Source organism: Perissodus microlepis, chromosome 3, assembly GCF_051167445.1.
Source record: "Perissodus microlepis isolate ML-2025 ecotype Zambia chromosome 3, ASM5116744v1, whole genome shotgun sequence".
Lineage (NCBI taxonomy): Eukaryota > Metazoa > Chordata > Actinopteri > Cichliformes > Cichlidae > Perissodus > Perissodus microlepis.
In genome coordinates, this window is record NC_140463.1 from 6,460,542 (window position 1) to 6,480,640 (window position 20,099).

The window sequence follows — 20,099 nt, forward strand, 5'->3', positions numbered from 1 at the left end:
CGATTCACTTTGGTGAGTGACTCATTAAAACTCGATTCAGTAAAAAGAATCGAATTTCCCATCACTAGTCTGCATTTGATGACATATATCAGTATGAACTGTGTGTGTTAGTAACATGTGTGTGTTTTGATGTTAATGATGATCTGATGTTGGAGTTGTGCTGAGTAGAATCAGTAGAATAAGTGAAAAGTTGTTTGCTAAAATCTTCTTTTCATGTCTGCTGTCTCTGATCTCTCTCTCTCTGTTGGATCTTCTCTGATCTCTTCAGACTCTGTGAGGCTGCTGAATGGGACCAGTCTGTGTTCAGGCAGACTGGAGGTCAACTACAACCAGTCTAACCAGTTCAAGCAGAGCTGGAACTCCGTGTGTGAAGCTGATTTTGACCAGCAGGATGCAGAGGTGGTCTGTAGGGAGCTTGGCTGCGGGCCTCCCTCAGCTCTCCAGGGGGCCCTCTATGGAGATGTGGGGGCTCCAGTGTGGAGCAAAGAGTTCCAGTGTGAAGGCCATGAGTCTACTCTCCTGGACTGTAGGAGCTCAAACTCTACTAGAAACAGCTGCTCACCTGGCAAAACTGTTGGACTCACCTGCTCAGGTAGAAGAGCAGCTGCAGCTTTGCTTCAAACTCACTTCATTTTTTTACTCATGACTCTCTGCTTTCTGTTCAGAGCCTATCAGGTTAGTGGGAGGAGCCAGTCGTTGTGCAGGTATACTGGAAGTGAAAATAGGAGAATGGAGACCAGTGGAGGGACTTCATTGGGCCCTGAAGGAAGCAGCTGTTGCCTGTGAACAGCTGGACTGTTGCTCTGCTCTTGCTATAAAACATAGGCAGTCCTCATACACACCTGTGTGGAGGATACCATTGGGCGTTGTTGGGAATGGATCCCCTCTGACGGAGTTTGCAAGTTCAGCTATCTCTGACTACACTTTAGATCTCACATGCTCAGGTAACCATGTCATTGACATCATTTGTCACATAAGTAGGTGGGTAGAGTAGACAGTGTTTTTCATCATGCTGACTTATGAGAGATGACTCTATTGCCATTGCACAGTTATACCTAGGACAATAGTACAATGGAAACTGGTCCCACGTTGGCACTATGCACAGCACAACAAAACACAACAAGACAACAACACAGTAACTTAATAAATAAAAAGAAATAAAAAGATTGAGTGCATGACAGCATCTTAGCTTATTAAATACAAAGAATGAGTTTATGTTTTATTGCACATTGTTATTATTATTATTATTATTATTATTATTATTATTATTATTATTATTATTATTACTGTTGTTGTTGTTGTTGTTAGCCCCCCAAATAGTCCAGGGAGGTAGCCAGTCCGATCAGCTGATAGCACTGATTAGGGCTATTGCCCTGTTGTAAAAGTTGTCCAATGATTTTTTTTCCCCTTTGAAGTGTCTTTTTTTGTGTAGCTAGAGCACATGTGTCAAAGTCAAGGCCCACTGGCCACATCCGGCCCGGTGTACATTTATATCCGGCCTGCGAGATCATTTTATATGGTATTATTGTTATGCATGGCCCGGCGATATGAGGCACTAATAACACACAAACTACAGATTCCATAATGCAGCGCTGCAGCCTCCTTGCTGGACACTACGCTAACTGGGAACATTCCCGCATCAATCAAGTCAAACCTGTTAGCTAGCACCTCACAATGGCGAAGAGAAAAGTTGATTCTGAAAACAGAGCCTTTCAGCACCGGCGGAGGGAGGCTGAATATATGTTTACAGACATTGCTGTTAAACCCGTATCTTATTAGTGGAGCTAATGTGGCTGTAATTAAGGAATTTAATTTAAGACGGCACTACGAGTCAAAACATAAGCTGAAAAACCGAAATGCAGAAACTACAGAAGGTAGAAAAGCTAAAGAAGAATCTGACATTTCAGCAGATGATTTTCACCAGAGCAAAATCACAAGGTGAAGCTGTTGTGAAAGCAAGTTTTATTGTAGCAGAGGAGAAAGCCAAATCAGCCCGGTACCACTCTGAAGAGCTGCATGATGAAGGTGTGCGACGTCTTTTGTCCAGACAAAACGCAGATTTTGGCAACTGTGAGCCTGAGCAGAAATACGATTGCTGATCGGGTTTGTGAGATGGCCACTGATTTAAGAACACACTTGTGTGAAAGAAGCAAAAACTTTATTGCATACTCTCTTGTTGTGGATGAAAGTATAGACATGATGGACATTGCACAGCTGGCCATCTTCATCCGTGGAGAGGAAATATTGAACATTAAATCGATGCACAGGACAACGACAGGAAAAGACATTTTTGAAAACCTATTTCAAAGTGTAACCGATATGAAACTGCCCTGGGACAACAGATGGAGCGCTGGTGTTGTGCACGATGTAGGATCTAGTAAAGATGCAGGAGGAGAACTGTACCGGTGAATTATCAGCATATCACTGCATCACACACCAGGAAAGGCTGTGTGGTAAAGTCCTAAAAATGGAGCATGTAATGATCACCGTAATGCAAACCGTAAATTTTATCTGAGCTAAAAGTTTAAATCACCGTCAATTTCAGTCTTTTATGTGGGAAATAGATTCAGAGTTTGCCGACATTCCTTATCATACAGAGGTCCGTTGGCTGAGTTGGGGAAAAGTTCTCAATAGAGTTTTTGAGCTCAGCAAGGAAATCTGTCAGTTCATGGACATCGCATGTATGATGCGGTGAAGGCATTTCAAGTGAAGATGTCACAAATGCACCAGTACAACCTGCCTCACTTTCTCTGTTGCCAAGTAATGTTGAACCAAGACAGCGGACTTTGCTCCGTCTACATGCGGCCTGAACCTTGTATATGCTTTCATTTATTTTTTCTGATGGTTTTGGCAGCATGTTCATATTTCTAACTTGCATAATTTTGACAGGATATATTTTTATGGAGAGCAGAATATTTAAAGTTATAGTTTATTTATTCTGGAATAATATTCCTGTCTGTTTTTATTCATATTTGTGTTTAAAAAACATTGTTTTAGTGTGTTCAATAAATGTTTATCTTGTTTGTCCCGCAACCTAAAGTGTGCCTTGAGTTTGACACCCCTGAGCTAGAGAACCACACACAGATGCAGTTGTCAGCATACTTTCAATGGATCAGCTATAGAAGATGATCAGCAGCTCCTTCTTCCGGTCCATTTTTCTAAAGATTCTCAGAAAGACACTGTTGGGCCTTCCTCATGTCCTCTTTTCTTCTTTGACATGGAAATTGTTTCCTTTCAAAATTCACAAAGGATTTTCCATTTCCATAAATGCGCCTGGAGGTGATGAAGAAAAAGGTGTATCCGATGTGGAAGTCTTTTAGAAAGTGCTGTGATAAATAACTGCACTTATGAGCACAGACTGTGTGCAGGTGATGGAGTTTGTTGACACCATGCTTACTTTAAAATTAGTGTTTAAGGACCAACAGATATTATTAGAACTTAGTTATACAGTGAGCTCTAATATAATGCAGAGGTCTATAGAATGATATTTATGTCACAACAAATGTGCAAGAAAATAATCACAGGCACAATCAACTTCCTTGCACTTAAATTCAACAACTCATGTGCGCAGAACTCCGCTGCACACACAAAGAAGCCATCGTTAACACGTGAGCGTCTGCTTTGAATGTGCTGGTACAGTTTTACACTCTAGTGAGTAGCTGTCTCCACTTAGAGAGAAACCCTTCTTGTGAGTGTAAAGATATTGTTAACTGTCTGGAGGCAGAGCCCAAACCAGGATGGGGTCCTAATGGATGGATCCTTCAGGTTACTGTTAAACCGAGTTACACAGTGGCAGAAACGCTCGTTTAAACTGTATTTGGTAACAATTAAAGTTGGCTGAAATAATTATTAACAGTTATTGTTTGCAGTGCAGCAGTGGAAATACTGACAATAGTCCCTGGATTATTTAATATCCAGGGACATTAATTAAAATATTTTAAACCAAAAGATTCTAGGGTAAGTTCTGAAGTTCTGCAATCCTGTTCTGTTATTCTGTTGGACAGTATCACATAGTTTCTATGACTTAATAAGTAAAAAATGAAAAACTCATAATGAGAATCAGGAAAGGAAGAGTGGATCCGAATCTGGCAATTAGAACTTTGGCCAAAAGACAGACATTAAAACCTGCCAACAAAACGTTGCTCAGTCTGCAGCCAACACATGAAACTGCACATACATGACTGGACGGGAGTGCTTCAAAAACATGCCCTAGAAGTCTTTAAGAGTTTTTCCAGACATTTATATATCAGTCCATGCACTAGTGCACAGGAGAAACAGCTGTAGATAAACTTGCAAAATGCACTTTCAAAAAGTTAAGAAATCCTCAAAACTGATGTGAGGCACAGGTCAACTCTTCTGTTGTAACTCTCCTATTGATTTGATTCATTTATAAAATAGAACAATACAAATGAAAATTTGGTAGTGACCAAAAGAATGAGATCGCAGATATAAGCAGTGGAAAGGGGCTTCTTCCGAATGTTGGCTGTTGGCTGCTTCGAGGTTGATTAACCTGTGGCTCGAACATGAAGGACAGGGATTTCTCTGCACTGTGGAAGCCAGACTACAGCAACTTATTTCCAGTCAATCCTGGCTACTGGACTCACTGCACCTGCTCGCACAGGATTTCCTCCTCCATGAGCTTCATCCCTTCGCCACTACCGCTCGTCTGCTCGGCTTGACAGAGGATGTTCCATCCAAACCGCCGGATGTGGCGTTACCCGGCCATTTGGAGTCATCTGTGAGGAGGAAATGATGCTCGCGCCAGCGGCGTGAGCATCATATGGATGTTGGGACATCTAAACAACTGGCTTTGGTGAGTGAGAGGAACACTGACTCTGACACTAGGACTATTTCTTCTGGATTTATTTTCTGTGCAGCAAGTGAGGGAAATGGTGTTTTCCTTGGCTCACCCACAACCCCTGTTAAAGAGACTGGTGTTCCTGAGACTGCAGCCGCTCAGCTGCTCACAGTTCAGTCAGCCGCTCAGCTAACCTCAGTTCAGGCAGCTGCTCTGCTGTCCTCTCTTCAGTCAGCCGCTCTGCTGCCCTCTGTTCAGTCAGCCGCTCTGCTGCCCTTAGTTCAGTCTCCAGTGTCCCCTCTACCTATAGCTCAGTCTCCTGTGTTGATGCTAGCTCAGCCTTTAGCACGGCCTGCACCTCAGTTGCCTGCTCAGTCGCCTTTAGTTCAGCTGTCAGTCCACTCATCAGTTCAGCCACAATCTTCTACTTCTTATCTCAAGCAGGGAACACACTTCATTAAAACATCTGCTGGTTTTCAAAAGCTGGCCCTGCCTCTGCTGGAGGGTCCGGGGGTCTCGGTTAGCCGCCAACCTCCGCTGGAGGGTCCGAGGGGCCCATCCAGCTGTCTTCTGTTCTAGCTGGGGGTTCAAGAGAACCCAGCCGGCATCCTGTCTCGTTAGCTGGAGGGTCCGAAGAGCCTGTCCAGCATCCTGCCTTGTCAGCTGGGGGTTCAGGACAACCCAGCCAGCCTCATGTCTCATCAGCTGGAGGGCCCAAGGAGCCTGTCCAGCCTCATGCCTTGTCAGCTGGAGGGCCCCAGGAGCCCGTCAAGTATCATGCCACAAAAGCTTGGGGTTCTGAGGAGCCCTCCCAGCATCACGCCTCATTAACTGGGGTCCTGGAGGACCCAGCCAGCACATCTTCGTGTCTGCTGACAGCTCTGGGCAGTCTGTTCAGCCACCATCTGCTCCAACACCAGCAACTTCCATGCTTCTGGTCCTGCCTCGTCTGGTCCTGCCTCGTCTGGTCCTGCGGTGCTACACCGCCATCCGATCCAGCTCGGCCTGTACCACCTCGCCTTCGCCGGCCACTTTCTATGTCACGATTATTATCCTTGTGGAGAAGACAGTTAATTTATTTACACAAACTACACCAGGTGGTAATATATAGAATGTGCTGGAGGGGGAAAGGGGGGTCCAGAGCTCAGGGTCTGTGAGTGAAAGGAAGGGGATCAAACACGTTCCAAAAGGTCTCCAAATCACTCTCCTCACTCCGTAACTGGGTCACACACATCCACGCACTCGTTCACAGGATCATAGGCAGGCAGGGAAAGATCTGCACAAAAAAACTTCAGTTACAGATTAACTGACGGACATAACTCACAGATTCAGACTCAAATTCGAATTCTTCAAACTACTGAGCAACTGACGCTGATAGCTCAAAGTAGCACAGTGCTGCCATCTTAATTAGGGCTCAGGATTACGAAGATAGGCAGCAGGTGTGGAGATGGCAGGTGCGTGGGCCAGGGGCGGGAGCCTGTATTGACCACTGCCCCAGCAGGAGAGAGAGAGAGAGGGGGAGGGAGAGAAAGAGCAAAACAACAAAAACAAATGTTGCCTAATACGGGATCAGCTGGTGAGGCACAGGGACCATGACATTCCAGGCCTCTAGGTGGACGTCATCGCCACTGAGGGCAGCCCTCTGAAGAAGTTTGTCGCAGCCACTGCTTTCGCGGCTGGCCTCCGGACCTGCTCTGTCGCCACCACTGCCTTCGGCATGGTCGGCCTCCTGATTTGTTTCACCTGCGTCGCTGCTGTTCGCACAGCCGGCCCCCTGAACTGTTGTGGATTGAGTTTATGTGCTGTCCACCTCCGGGTCGACCTCCTGATTTGCTCTGGACTTGTTTTGGACTGTTTTCATGTGTTTCTGGACTCATACTCCTTTTCTTTTGTTTTGTTTCTGTCCTTCCATCCTGGACCCCCTCCGCCCGTTCTGTTGTTTTGTTTAGGGCTGTCAGGAGAGCAATGCTTTTTCTTTTCCCCAAAACACAGACTTCATGTAGTGACAATATATACAAATACCTGCTAATTCTATATCTGTTTACTGATATGAGAAATCAGCTCAAAGGGAACTTAAAACCAAAAATAATTGACAGTTAACTCTATAGCTGTTAACTGATCACAAATGATAACAAAATCAATAGCAGAATCTGAATGCAAAAATGAACACAATGTAAATACCAGTTAGACCTGATTACTACAAACTGGTAACAGAAAACTACTTAAAGAAAATTTAGAATGCTAGGCCAATTTAGGAGGTACCTTTATAGGTATAAACTGATAACTACAAATAGCAAATTATAGTTTAAATTCAATTTAAACTATAACTTCAGAAAGATCTATTCTTTCGTCAGGCAAAGCCACCTTAAGCAATTGTAGTTAAAAAACAAAATCATGGAATCAATTTATAGACCAAAATGTATTCTAAGATTCTGACTCATCAAAGTCATCACCTTTGGCAGATATAACAGCTAAACATACCCATGGCATTCTTTCTACAATAGAAATAAAATATTCTACAGAAAGTTCTTCCCATATCTGTTGCAATAGTTCCCAGAAATGTGTGGCACTTGTAGGTTGCTTTGGTTTCCCTCTTCTTTCCAGTTCATGCCAAACCAGCTTGATGGGGTTTAAGTCTGGAGACTGTGCAGACCACTGATCATGTTTTTAAGCTTTCCATCTCGTTCTTTTTTCCTGAGGTACTTATGGCATAGCTTGTTTTGGGTTATTATCTTACTGTAGGATGAACCCCTGACCCACCAGACACATACAAGATCGTACTGGGTGGTACTGCAGAATTCTGTGTTAGCCGTTTTTGTTCTGGGTGGGTCTCATTCTGTACAAGTCACCAATTCAGGATGCAGCAAAACATCACACTTCCTCCCCCACGTTTAACAGTTGATGCCACACAGTGTGGAACCATCCTTTCGCCTACGCAATGGCATACAAAGAACCTGCATGATGAACCTCAGATTTCCAGTTTTGATTAATAAGTTCATAATACTTTCTTCTAGTGTTCAGAAGTGCTCTTTTATGGCCCGAGGCGTGCCTCTTTGTCTTATTTTGATGTCCAGGCAGTGGCATTCTTGCTGCAACTCAGCCTGTCAAACCTGCTGCTCAAAGTCTTCTCGTCACAGTTGAAACTGAGACTTACTTACTACGACCACTATTAGGCTGTGCTTGAAGCTGTCATCCCGTGAGCCGCCTATCACACAAGCTGTTAACTCTCAGAAACTTGTCCTCTGATTCAGCTGTGGCTTTGGGTCAACAACAAAAATGTTGCAAATCAAACACATCTGCTTGTGGCTTGAGCTGCTAGGGTCTTGGGGTGTAGCACTCCTTCTGTGGTGAAGAGCTGAAATTTGGTTGTCCAACTCTAGATACTGGCTTGTTGACTTGGTTATTTCCTTTTGGCTCTTGGTGAAGGCGGTCACACTTTTCTACTCTCTCTTCCCTTTTCTTCCCTGCTTAGCTTCTTGTGTCCTTGTCTAGTCTCGTCTATTTTTTTACTCTTTCCATGGAACACTCTCTCACAGTCTGTTTTCTAAAACCTAAAAGAGGAATTGTGGATTTGATCAACTGGTCCCTGACTGCAATTGACATCTTCTTCTCAATGAGAAGCCTGGGCTCGGGTGAGCCTGAGTGTCATGGAGCTACTTTCCCTGCCGGATACACGATGGACAGATGGCATAAGTGGAGGGTCGTGTGCCTGGCAGCACTGTCGATTGAGGACATTGAAGACATCTACCTGTTCGTAACCATGATAACAGGGTTCTTGCTGATCGGAGCTGGCTTGGCCCTGGCTTATCAAAGATTAAAGAAAGCTGAATCGGCTGTTCAAAACCCCACAAGACTGCCCACTGTAATTGAAACTATGGGACGAGTTGTGAGTGCTCAAAATAAGCTCATTGAACGCAGCATGGATGAGATCTTGGAGAAGCTTGAGGCTGCCGTGAACACTCAGAATAAGACCGCTGAGCGAAAATTGGATAACATCTTGGAGAAGCTCACAGCGGTTGCGAGTTCTCAGAAACTGCTCTTTGAGAGCAAGACTGATAACATCATGGAGTGCAAGTTTGATAACGTCATGGAGAAGCTCACGGCTCTCCAACGGGAGATTGAGAGACCAGTGTCTCTCAATCTCCCGTTGGAGACTGTTAGAACAGCTTTGAAATTCACATGAGTTGTTCGCACTAAAGTAAAAACCACCATCATTTCATGCGGCTACCACTTCAGTGCCAGCTGTGGTCTCAAGGCTGGAGCTGAACAACAACACCCTGAAAACAGACTGTGTATTGACTGTTTCTTCCTATCCTACGCAAGGCCATCTGGGTTGGCTGGAAGACTGTTTACTTAGCCTGTCTTACTTAGGACACTGTCTCAGCTGAACTCTGGACATACACACACACACGCACACACATATACACATACAGATATACACTCATCCCCCCTCCCCTTCCAAACGCCTTCGACGCTTATTCCCTCCTGATAAAGTATTCTCATTCTGATTCAGACTGTGAGCCACAGCCAGGCAGAATCTTTTGAGACCCATCAGTTTCTGGTTCATTAGAGCACAGTCCTTCTTGTAGACCAGCCAGGAATTCAAGTCAAGGATGTATCCAAACAGCAAAATATGTTATCTCTTTAACTTGGCCAGGGTCTTACAGATGTCAGAGCATGTCAGAAAGCTCAATTCCTCCCATATGCTCAGCATTTGCAGGGATGAGTGATGGGCATGAAACAGCGATCTTTGCGTTGTCTCTTTGCCTCACCGTTTGCAGCTGAAAGAGGCATCATCCCACAGGCATTGCTCAGAAGGTAGACACATTTGTTGTCAAACCATTTTACTGCAGTCAAGACCTTCAGCAGACCTATAATCACAAGCTCCATGGCCCGTCTTTATAAGATCTTTGTCTGCTATCAAGGGAGCTCCACCAGTGCGGTTTGGTTGTACAGTACCAATGCACCTGAAAGTGTGTAAGTTCTGGACAAAGCTGAAACTTATGAAGAACTGCAGTTCTTTTATGGTTTTGCATAGTGTTCTCATAACTTTGGCTCCTGGAGGTAACTTCTGTTCCTATTTCCTAAGGGCAGCATTGAAGGATGTGGATCCCCCTTGATACACCAGCTAGCCGTGGATGATGACAGATGAACTTGCTTGGCAGAATAATGTAAAGGCCCACTTATCTGGTTTGTTGGAAATATATTGGTAGAGAGTGCCAGCCCTTGGGAATTTATATCAGACCAAACCTCAAACACACTGTGCTTGAAAGTGGATGGTATCAGAGGCCACCATTCACGAACCGGCCACAGGAACATGCGGTCTTAAGCCACAGAATTGTTTAGCATCTGTCTGAAAATGTAGAACATAAAATTATAATTTTGGCAACTTAGTAATATTGATTTACCAGCTACTGTCATTTAGTAAATAGTTAAATAATTAGTTGTGATAATTATGATTTCTACAAGTTTAATCTTTATTTTTACCAAATTTACTAATATTAACGCCTTCTCTGCTAACATTTAATGTGATTCATTAACAACAATGGATGAACAAATCAGGCCCATTGGCTTGATTTGATGGAAAATAATACAATTTAATAACATTAAGGCTAACATCAAGTCAAAAATGTTGTTTCAGTAAGTCCTCAAACACAATTAGATGTCAAAAAAGTATACCTACCTACCTTAGTTTCATCAAAAACACTCAAAAACACTCAAAATAACTGTTTACATTCACAGTGCCATGTGGAGGATATTTTCAGCATTTTTAGCAAGTATGAGATTTAGAATAGGAATTTGATTCCTACTTGAAATGAAAATATTTGCTTGGATTCTTTTTTTGCTCGTGCATCTGTTGTGACATAAATATTATTCCCTAAGCATCACACCTGTGATAAATGTGAAACATTATAATATGTACAGTAATTTGATTACAAAGTTTTGGAGAATTACACAGAGCAGCAGGTTATTTTTGTCTTGTAGTCAACATACACAGGCAAGTACGAGCACACACACACACACACACACACACTTTTACGGTGTGTTCACACCGAACGCGATGGACGCGAACAAAACGCCCCAAACGCCCCTAATTTGACGCATGCACATTCGCGCCTCAACGCGTGTCCAAGAAAAATCCATAGCGTGAACCGGAAATGTGGGAGGAATGTGGGAGGAAGTTGTGCCAGACCAGTATCTTTGCAAGATGGCAGCTGTCGAGCTAGCGCTTGAAGAGAGAGTCTCCCTTCTCTATGTACTGTGGAGAGCAGAGCAGCGGCGTAAAAGACGTCCTCGCCGTACCTGGGTCCATCAGGTCCTCCAGAGGCGTGAGCAGTTTGGTGAGTTTCACCATTTGCTCCAGGAGCTGCGCCTGGATGACAGCCGATTCCAGCGATATCACTCGGCCAGTTTGAGGACTTGCTTTCCCTCGTCGGTCCCAGCATCGCCCGCCTACACACCAATTACAGTCAATCCCACCTGTCCATCTGCCTGAGGTTAGTAAAAGTATTTAATACGGTAGTCCTTTATTGATACCTGTGCTAATATATGCTAAACCATCCATTTATACACTGCTAACATGGATGTGCTATGCTAACAGTGAATGCTCTCGGTGTTTACTGATAGCAAACTGTGGTACGGAGACGACTGTTTATAATATTTCTAGTGATACTCAGAAGGTCTCATCAAGTCCCGATTTAATTCGATTTATGCTGTTATCAGTGTTAGCAATGATAACATGGCTGTGGTGTCATATCAATGTATGCGCTCTGTGTTTGCTGATATCAAACTGTAGCATTAGGACCACTGAGTTAACCTTTGTAGTGATACTCACTCCTTTTTATTTAGACCTGGTTCAATTCTGGGATAGTTGAATATTTGTATGTAATCCCTGCAGCTGTCAGACTCTAGAACAGGGGTCACCAGCCTTTATTAAAACAGAGTTAGATAAAACTGTGAACAGTTTGGTTCATCTTTAGTTACATGGTTCTATCTTGATAAGCTATGTCATATCACAGATTAATTTTTCAAAAATATTAATGATTTAAGCAAGGAAAGGGCTACATGTCAACATACAACTCTTTATTTCTATTAATGTCTTACTTCATTCCTACCTGATTGACATGTTTAGGAATTATGAGTGATTGGCACACTGTAGTGGCAAAAGTTGCTACCAATCAAATTATGATATGTTAAAGTTAAAACAAAACACAACTGTTTTAGATATTATCTAATATACATTTTGTAATTATCCTTATAATTACAAAATGTTTTATGTAAGATTTAAGTTTTGTGATTTAAATCTGACATCACAAAAGTATTTTGGAATTTGAATAATGTATTTTGTAACTGCAGTACACATAATACTAATTTTGAACAATTTTGTCAAGGTTCCTTGTCACCGGGGACTCCTTCAGGACCATCGCGTTCAGTTTCAGAGTCAGTGTGTCCACGGTGAGCCAGATCACCCCCCAGGTAGCGACGGCCATCTGGGACTGTCTAGTGGACGACTCCATGGCTGTGCCTTCAACTGAAGACTGGCGGTCCATCACAGAGGGATTCCAGGAGCGCTGGAACTTTCCTCTCTGCTGTGGAGCTCTGGATGGGAAGCATGTCCAGACAAAGGCACCCCATATATCATATAGGAGACACACACATTGATATACACTAAATATTTATTTCATTTCTTTTTTTGTGGTGCCCAAATTTATGCACCTGCTTGATTTTGTTTAAACAATTATTGCACACTTTTTGTAAATCCAGTAAACTTCTTTTCACTTCTCAAATATCACTGTGTGTGTCTCCTGTATGATATTTAACTGACATTTTGTTATTGTAACAACCAACGAATTATACAGGAAAATAATGTCTATTAACAAGGTTGCCCAAACTTTTGCATCCCACTGTATTAGTATATTTTGTCATTAGTATAATATGAAATAAATTCTACATGTGTCAAGTCGTGTGCCAACGTTTGCTGTGTAGTAGAACTGAGACATTAGTCATTATAAAAATTAATTTGAAATAATATTAAAATTCTCAAACAGAAAAACATTAAACATAAATATATAAAATATAAGTATTTACAGAGAGACAGGAATAAAAAGGACCAGCTGCTCTCCAGAGCAGGAACAAGGCTGAGGAGGAAATGCTCCATTGGAGACTGGCGTGGCCTCTTCAGGGACTCCAGGATGGCCAGCTCCAGCACCGATGGACCGTCCTGGGACCCGTCCCTCATCTGCCTCGGAGCTGTCCTCCTCTGTGAGCCTGTAAAACAGCACAAAACACAAAGAAATGAGAAGGCTGCTACTAGATTTTAATTTCAACATTGAAAAAAACAAAAAACAAAAACAGGATCTAATCAGATTGGTTGTAGATATTTAGTAAAGGTGATCACAAGGCAATCCCACCGAGTAAAAAGGTATCAGTGCTTGCTGTACATACCTGTGGGTGCAGCAGCAGGAGCTCAGGGACTGGGGATGCTCTGCTGCAGAATCAGTTGGCTCTATCAATACAGTATTAAATGTTAACATGTTGAATATAATCAGAGAAAGTATATACAGTGGTCCCTCATTTATTGCAGCAGGGGTTCTCAGAATAACTAGCCCCTGGTCACGCACCTTATACACTGTTTTCCCCACACACATGAACATTGGTCACAGTTCTCACAATTGATTCTCAAAGTGCAAACCTTTGTAGATTGCAAAACGTAAAAGTATTATTATTCCGCGGTTTGTCTTCATGTGCCTGCCACTTTCGTGCGCCTTTTTCCCTGGCGGCGCAGGTGTCTATTTCCGAATGAGGCTCATAGTTATGGGTATTTTTGTGCTGTTTTTTCTATTGGACGTGATGGTTATCAAAACCAAACATGATAAATTTGGCAAGCGCAGGAGACACGACACGAAGGAGATTTGTCAATCCGGCTGCAGAATGCAATGCTGTACGGTGCAATAAAAAAAGAAAAGAAAAAGAAAATCAGTGAAAAAGCGAAGCAGTGACGGATGAGCGGGACCACTGTGTGCTGTTTATTAATAAAATATATTCCTTTATGACAACATGCATAAAAGCAGAACGGTATTTGTACGTCAGTGGGAAAATAGCGGTGGCTTGCTAGCTTTTGTGCGGCTTCCCCGGGTCAGCGAAAACTTTCAAAAGAGAAATGAATGAACTTACCAGGTTGCCCGATCTTTTTACATATCTTCCTCCAAGCTCGGTCCTTTATATTCCTGTCTCGGTACAGAAAGCAGCTGGTGTCGTACGGCTCCGGGTTGTTTGCTACGGCGCTGATTAGCCTTCCCTCCATTGAAGTATGAAGGGCTTTGGCTGGAACTGCCCCTTTGACCTAGGTCACAGCCACGTCACCAGGCTCCTGATTGGTTGTCGCGGCGCGATTTGATGCTGGAGTTCAGATTTTTCCAACTCGAGCGGTAGACGCGTAACGCGCGTATGCACAAAATGCAACACAAAAACTCACACGCGTGTTTTTTTTCGCGAGTCAAACGCCTGAAACGCGCTACACTGACGCGCGTTTCAGGCGTTTTGGCGTTTTCGCGACGCAAATCTGCTTCCGAATTTTCGCGGGAGCCGCAATCGCGGGTCATCGTGCCTTTCCATTGACTTTACATGTAAACCTGACGCTCTGGCCGCCTCTATCGCGTTCGGTGTGAACACACCGTTATACATCTCTGGCTGCCCCTCCCTGGTTCTGCTTTACATTTCTTCCTGTTAAAGGGGTGTTTTTCCTTCCCACTGTCACCAGAGTGCTTGCTAATTGGGGGTGATATAATTGTTGGGGTTTTCTCTGTTTGCTTTGTATTATTGTGGGGTCTTTACCTTACAACACAAAGCAACTCGAGGTTACTGTTGTTGTGATTTCACTGTATAAATAGATGTGAACTGAGTTGGCATCTTGAAAATCGCCCAAAGACTTTAGCCAGGTAAAAGACCTGTTTGATGGTATCTTTTAGCTGGATTTTTTCTTCAGTCTTTAGGTTCTTCTTCATATTTGTGCACATTTGTCACAGTTCAGTTGTATATTTTGTAACTTCTTAAGCTGTTTTTTGTTGTCTTTGTGCATGTTTGGTTTGGATTTACTAGATGAACTCTGATTTTCACACTTTGAAAGTTTGAATCAGTGAAAAGTTGTTTGCTGACATCTTCTCGTGTCTGCTGTCTCTGATCTCTCTCTATTTGATCTTCTCTGATCTCTTCAGACTCTGTGAGGCTGCTGAATGGGACCAGTCTGTGTTCAGGCAGACTGGAGGTCAACTACAACCAGTCTAACCAGTCCAAGCAGAGCTGGACCTCCATGTGTGAAGCTGATTTTGACCAGCAGGATGCAGAGGTGGTCTGTAGGGAGCTTGGCTGCGGGCCTCCCTCAGCCCTCCAGGGGGCGCTCTATGGAGATGTGGGGGCTCCAGTGTGGAGCAAAGAGTTCCAGTATGAAGGCCATGAGTCTACTCTCCTGGACTGTAGGAGCTCAAACTCTACTAGAAGCAGCTGCTCACCAGGCAAAGCTGTTGGACTCACCTGCTCAGGTAGAAGAGCAGCTGCAGCTTTGATTTGCTTCAAACTCACTTCATTTTTTATTTATGACTCTCTGCTTTCTGTTCAGAGCCTATCAGGTTAGTGGATGGAGCCAGTCGCTGTGCAGGTACACTGGAAGTGAAAATAGGAGAGTGGAGACCAGTGCATACATTCCGCATGACCCTGCAGCAAGCAGCTTCTATTTGCAAACATCTGAACTGTGGCTCTCGTGCTTCTTTAAAAGAGAAGTCCTCAGAAAGACCTCTGTGGGCTCCCAGACCTTACTGTGAACTTACTTATTTTTCTGCGATGGGGTGTTTAAAACATGCAATCATTATCAGTTCATCATGGGCTTTTCCTCCAGTCCTGGTGCTCACCTGCTCAGGGAAGCCAATCTGTGACTTCATCAATTGTATAGCTAGAGGTGGGTGGAGCAGACAGACTTGAGTCCAGCAAATATGCTTTTTGATAAAAGCTTCTGTTTTTGCATCTTAGCTGGATTTTAGTGTTACTCTTTAGTTTCTCCTTCTTATTATTTTCACATATCAAATGAATGCTGTTTTTCTTCTGAAGCTCTGTCTGTTGTCTGAATGAGCTCCACCTGTCTTTATACTCTCCTGCCCTAATGATGGCCTTCCCTTCTCAATGTTTTCTTCTCTGATTAGCTCCTTGTGTACTTTAAAGGCCAGCCGTTTCATTAGTTAGCTTTCAGTGTCTGTTCACCACCTGCTGTTCTCCTCATATCTCTGTTTTCCTGTTCTTAGGGTGAGTTTCCTTTTCTGGAGTTCCATCTTTTGTTCAGACTGGGTAACCTGCTGTATTCTGCTGCTCCAAGTGTCATTACAGCTCACTGAATATGTTAGAGTTTGTTGATTTACCGCTGTATGAATAAAATTCAATTGGATCTGATTGAATTGGACAGATGAGAATTTCAGACCCTTATTGTAACTGAGTACTTTTACTTTTACATGTACTTCTAAGTAAGAAGTAAGGATCACTGTGATCCATGATGTCCTGTAACTCCAGACCTCAAGTTGACTGAAATATTGTGATAGCATAAAGAAACCCACAAACCTCAGCAAACTCAAACAATTATGTAAAGAACAGTTCGCCAAAATTCCTACATAACTATCTGAGAGTCTGATAAACTCACAGATAAAACCATTATTGCAAGTCATTGTTGCTAAAGATGGATCTCTGTGCTGTCATGTCTCTGTAGATAAACAGTGGCCAGCTCCATGGTAGATGGTAAAACTCTGGCCTGGTGGACTGTAACCTTGGTGTTGGTGCTGTTGAAGAACGGCTGGCTGAAGAAGATGGATCTCAGGGAGAAGAACAGGCGCTCCAATGAGCTCATCTCACAGTCAGACACATTTTCAGCTGACACACTAGCAACCGTTAGTTCAGTCAGAGATTTAACTTTTTTTTTGTTTTAAACAGTCTTCAGCTGTAATGATTCTGCATTAAATGAGATTCTAACTCAATGCATCATGGGAAATCTACAACAATCTAGGCCTGTTATAGCCTAGGATTAGGATGGAGAAGGAAAGTTTTAAGTCTAATCTTCAATGTAGTGAGGGAGTGTAGAGGCCAAATCCTCACGTTGCATTTGAATGGTATATTTTTATGTTCTTTGTACTGTCGATTTTCACTTCATTGGATTAGTTGGGAGTAAGAAGGATCATTTCCTGCAGAAGCACAGGCTTATAACCAGCTGTGTGTGAACGTTCATCCTGTTAGGGTCAGTTAATCCATCCAATGGAAAGGTATCCTGAACATGCTGATCTCTCTGCGTGGTACACATGACACAGCAGATGGACTGCTTTTTACCCTCATGATTAATATTCACAATGAAAATATTAGTTTAACATCCAGAAGTCTGTACAATCTGTTTCATAGTTTCTCACAAGTATAATCTCTTTTAATAAAGATTATGTGTGTATACACAGGCCATACTGATTATTGAAAAGAAACACCACAAACAGATTTCAATTTTTATTCCAATAATCGCAAATATCACATAAAGACTCCAAAACTAACAGTTGTTAACAAGTGTGTTTAAAATAAAGATAACTGAATCTTTTTAGAAACAGGCTTGACACCAGACTTCAGTACCTATGAGCAGCACAACATGCCGTGGTCAAAATGTTCTCTTTCCTCCTTATACAAGTTATACAAGTTTTCAATGTTGGTTTAATTCAAAATTCATGTTTGAAATGAGTATAACACAAATGAACATCTAGGATTAAATATCCAATAGATATAACCTAAATTGAGTCTGGAGTTCAACCTCCGACAGGTGAACATTAGCCAGAGTTATGCAAGATCTATAACAACTTGACCACTTGTGTGGTGAGCTGGCAGCCATCTCTATGATCATTGGAGTACTTTTGCACACATTGAAAGAATAAGCCACTAAATTCTAAAATAATATTAAAACCGTAGCTGGTGACAGACACAGAGTATTTGAAACGATAAAGTACACTTTTGGTCCACATATGTCCAAACACCTATGTAGGCCTGGTTGGTATTGAGAAACAGCCACTTAAAGACTGTCTATCAGGCCAAAGCTCGGTCATCATCAAACCATCATCAAATAATTTATTAAATGTGTTAATAATTACTAAAAATAAATAACTATTTAATTATTACATTAATTGTTTAATTAAATAATTAAAAATATAGAATGTTTTAAATTAAATCATAAGATTAATTATTATTTAATAAATTATTAATATACCGGTCAAATGTTTTAGAACACCTTAATTTTCCCAGTTATTTATTGCATACCAAGTCATTCAAGTGCAATGAATAGTTTGAGATGGTACAAAGGTCAGATGTGAACTGCCAGTGGTTAAAACAAAGGTAAGGTTACCCAAAACTGAAAAATAATGTACATTTCAGAATTATACAAAATTATACAAAAAGGCTTTTTTTTGGGAACACAAACTGTGTTAACAATTTAAAGTTGTTCTACTGCAAGGGAGGTTGATCAAGCCTTGAAAGCTGGTGCTACTAGTTCCTACAGCTGTTCCAACTTTTCTAGTCCAATCCCAGTCCACGATGTGATGATGTGTCCTTCATCCATCACAGCTGATTTAAATGGATAAATCACCTCCTCAACATGTCTTGAAGTTCTCCAGAGGCCTGGAAACGAACTAATCGTGTGATTCAGGTGTGCTGACCCAGGGTGAGATGTAAAACCTGCAGGGACACCAGCCCTCATGGACTGGGATTGGGGACCCCTGATTTAAAGGATGAGACAGCTCAGCACAGCATGTTATTAACTTCACACATGAAGTGGTTCAGTCCAGTCAGACTTCAGTTTTGCAGCCACCGTCCACATCCTGCTTCTTTGACTGGTCGTCACGGTAACTCTGGACTTTCCTCCAACGAATCCTGAAGTCTGTCAGTCCTTCTGACAGCATGAGGCCTGACAGCTGGACAAAATGTGCAGATGATGAAAAACATGAAGCATAGTTTGAACTTGTGTCAAGTTTGTGTGACTGAACTGCTGACCTGCTGTGAAACCTGCTGCTGGATCTCTGTGCTGTGCATGTCGGCCTCTGACTGAAGCTTCATTTTCACCACTGTTTGCTTTGTCACTGCTAAAAATGAACCACATATAAAAACACAAACATTAGTGTTTTACATGATGACAGGATCTTACAGTGTTTGCATTCTGGACCTCACCTGTGAAACAGAAAAAACGGACTCTGCTGCTACACATGCCATCAGACCATTTCCCTGAGATTAAATGAAATGATACACAGTACTCAACTAAATACAGATTATTAGGCTCAGCAGGCTTCCAGTTAGTGAATGTGGAGGTTGTGTTGTCAGACCAGGAGGCCCAGGGATCCCTGTAGAGGCCAATCCACACATACTGAACCCCTGATCCATTCAAAGTGAGCGTGATGTTGGATTTCTCCTCTTTGCTTCTTATACTGGTCAGGTCTGTGTGGTATGTCCTGCAGTACGACTGAGCTGCTGACCAGGAGCGGCTCTCATTCACTAAGATGTAACTTGTACTGCTGGCTGTGAAAGGTTCAGAAAAGGATTAATTTTGAAACACACAGACTATGAAGCTCATAAAATTGTAGGACAACTAGGGCAACAAATCTTTTTCCTACCATTGTAACACAGGAAAGGGTAAGAAGCTCCACAGGGTCTATCATCCATCTGTGTTTGTCCCTGAAGAGCCACACAGTATTCCTTTGCATTTACACAGTCTGGTTGGCCGTTAGCCCAGATCAAAAATTCACGTGTACTGCCAACATAAAAAAGTTTTCCCTCCATGGACCACTTCCAGCTGTAACGATCATTATAGAGACCTGTCCAAGCATAGGCATCAACGTTTGGTGACATTGAGAAAAGCAGTTGGTTGATGTCACTGTTGTAGATGGTGACCAAGTCAGTGAAGTGTTCTCTGCAGTAACTCTGAGCTTCGGTCCAGGTCTTCAGCTGGTTCACAAAGTGGTATTCTCTGGAGTGGGGAGGAAGAGTGGAAAGTCCTCCTGAAAAAAGTATCACTAATTATTGTTGAAACTGGGCTCTTGGGCTGAAAAAGACAAACTTACAGAAATAACAATTACAAATATTTACTATGTGATGCAAGTATAAGGTGGGACATATGGTATTAATACATCAGATAAAGACATGCATTTATTTATTCATGTTATTTACTTTTATTCTTTCTTACACAGATTTCTGTACTTTTTATTTCACCTCACTGTGCGCCTTTGAACATCAAACTTATTTAGGCTAAACAGAG

General features: G+C 42.5%; 2 protein-coding genes and 1 long non-coding RNA gene across 3 annotated transcripts; 2 read left to right on the forward strand and 1 right to left on the reverse strand.

The window, feature by feature from the left end:
* Positions 1 to 213: 213 nt before the first annotated feature.
* On the forward strand, positions 214 to 16,094 carry LOC146389617 (scavenger receptor cysteine-rich type 1 protein M130-like). The gene is made up of 5 exons (XM_084919258.1): positions 214 to 592; positions 666 to 944; positions 15,013 to 15,336; positions 15,414 to 15,749; positions 16,090 to 16,094. Exons 1-5 carry the CDS (start codon positions 214 to 216, stop codon positions 16,092 to 16,094), a joined length of 1,323 nt encoding a protein of 440 aa, XP_084775384.1.
* LOC146389618 (uncharacterized) lies at positions 11,000 to 12,758 on the forward strand. Its single transcript, XR_014799765.1, has 2 exons — positions 11,000 to 11,295; positions 12,190 to 12,758. It is a non-coding gene; the product is annotated as an uncharacterized LOC146389618 (long non-coding RNA).
* Positions 16,095 to 18,073: 1,979 nt separating the features above from the next.
* LOC146389619 (lectin-like) lies at positions 18,074 to 19,862 on the reverse strand. The gene is made up of 4 exons (XM_084917745.1): positions 19,459 to 19,862; positions 19,019 to 19,363; positions 18,845 to 18,933; positions 18,074 to 18,765 (listed from the first exon to the last, which is right to left on the reverse strand). Exons 1-4 carry the CDS (start codon positions 19,691 to 19,693, stop codon positions 18,640 to 18,642), a joined length of 795 nt encoding a protein of 264 aa, XP_084773871.1. The 5' UTR covers positions 19,694 to 19,862; the 3' UTR covers positions 18,074 to 18,639.
* Positions 19,863 to 20,099: the final 237 nt, after the last annotated feature.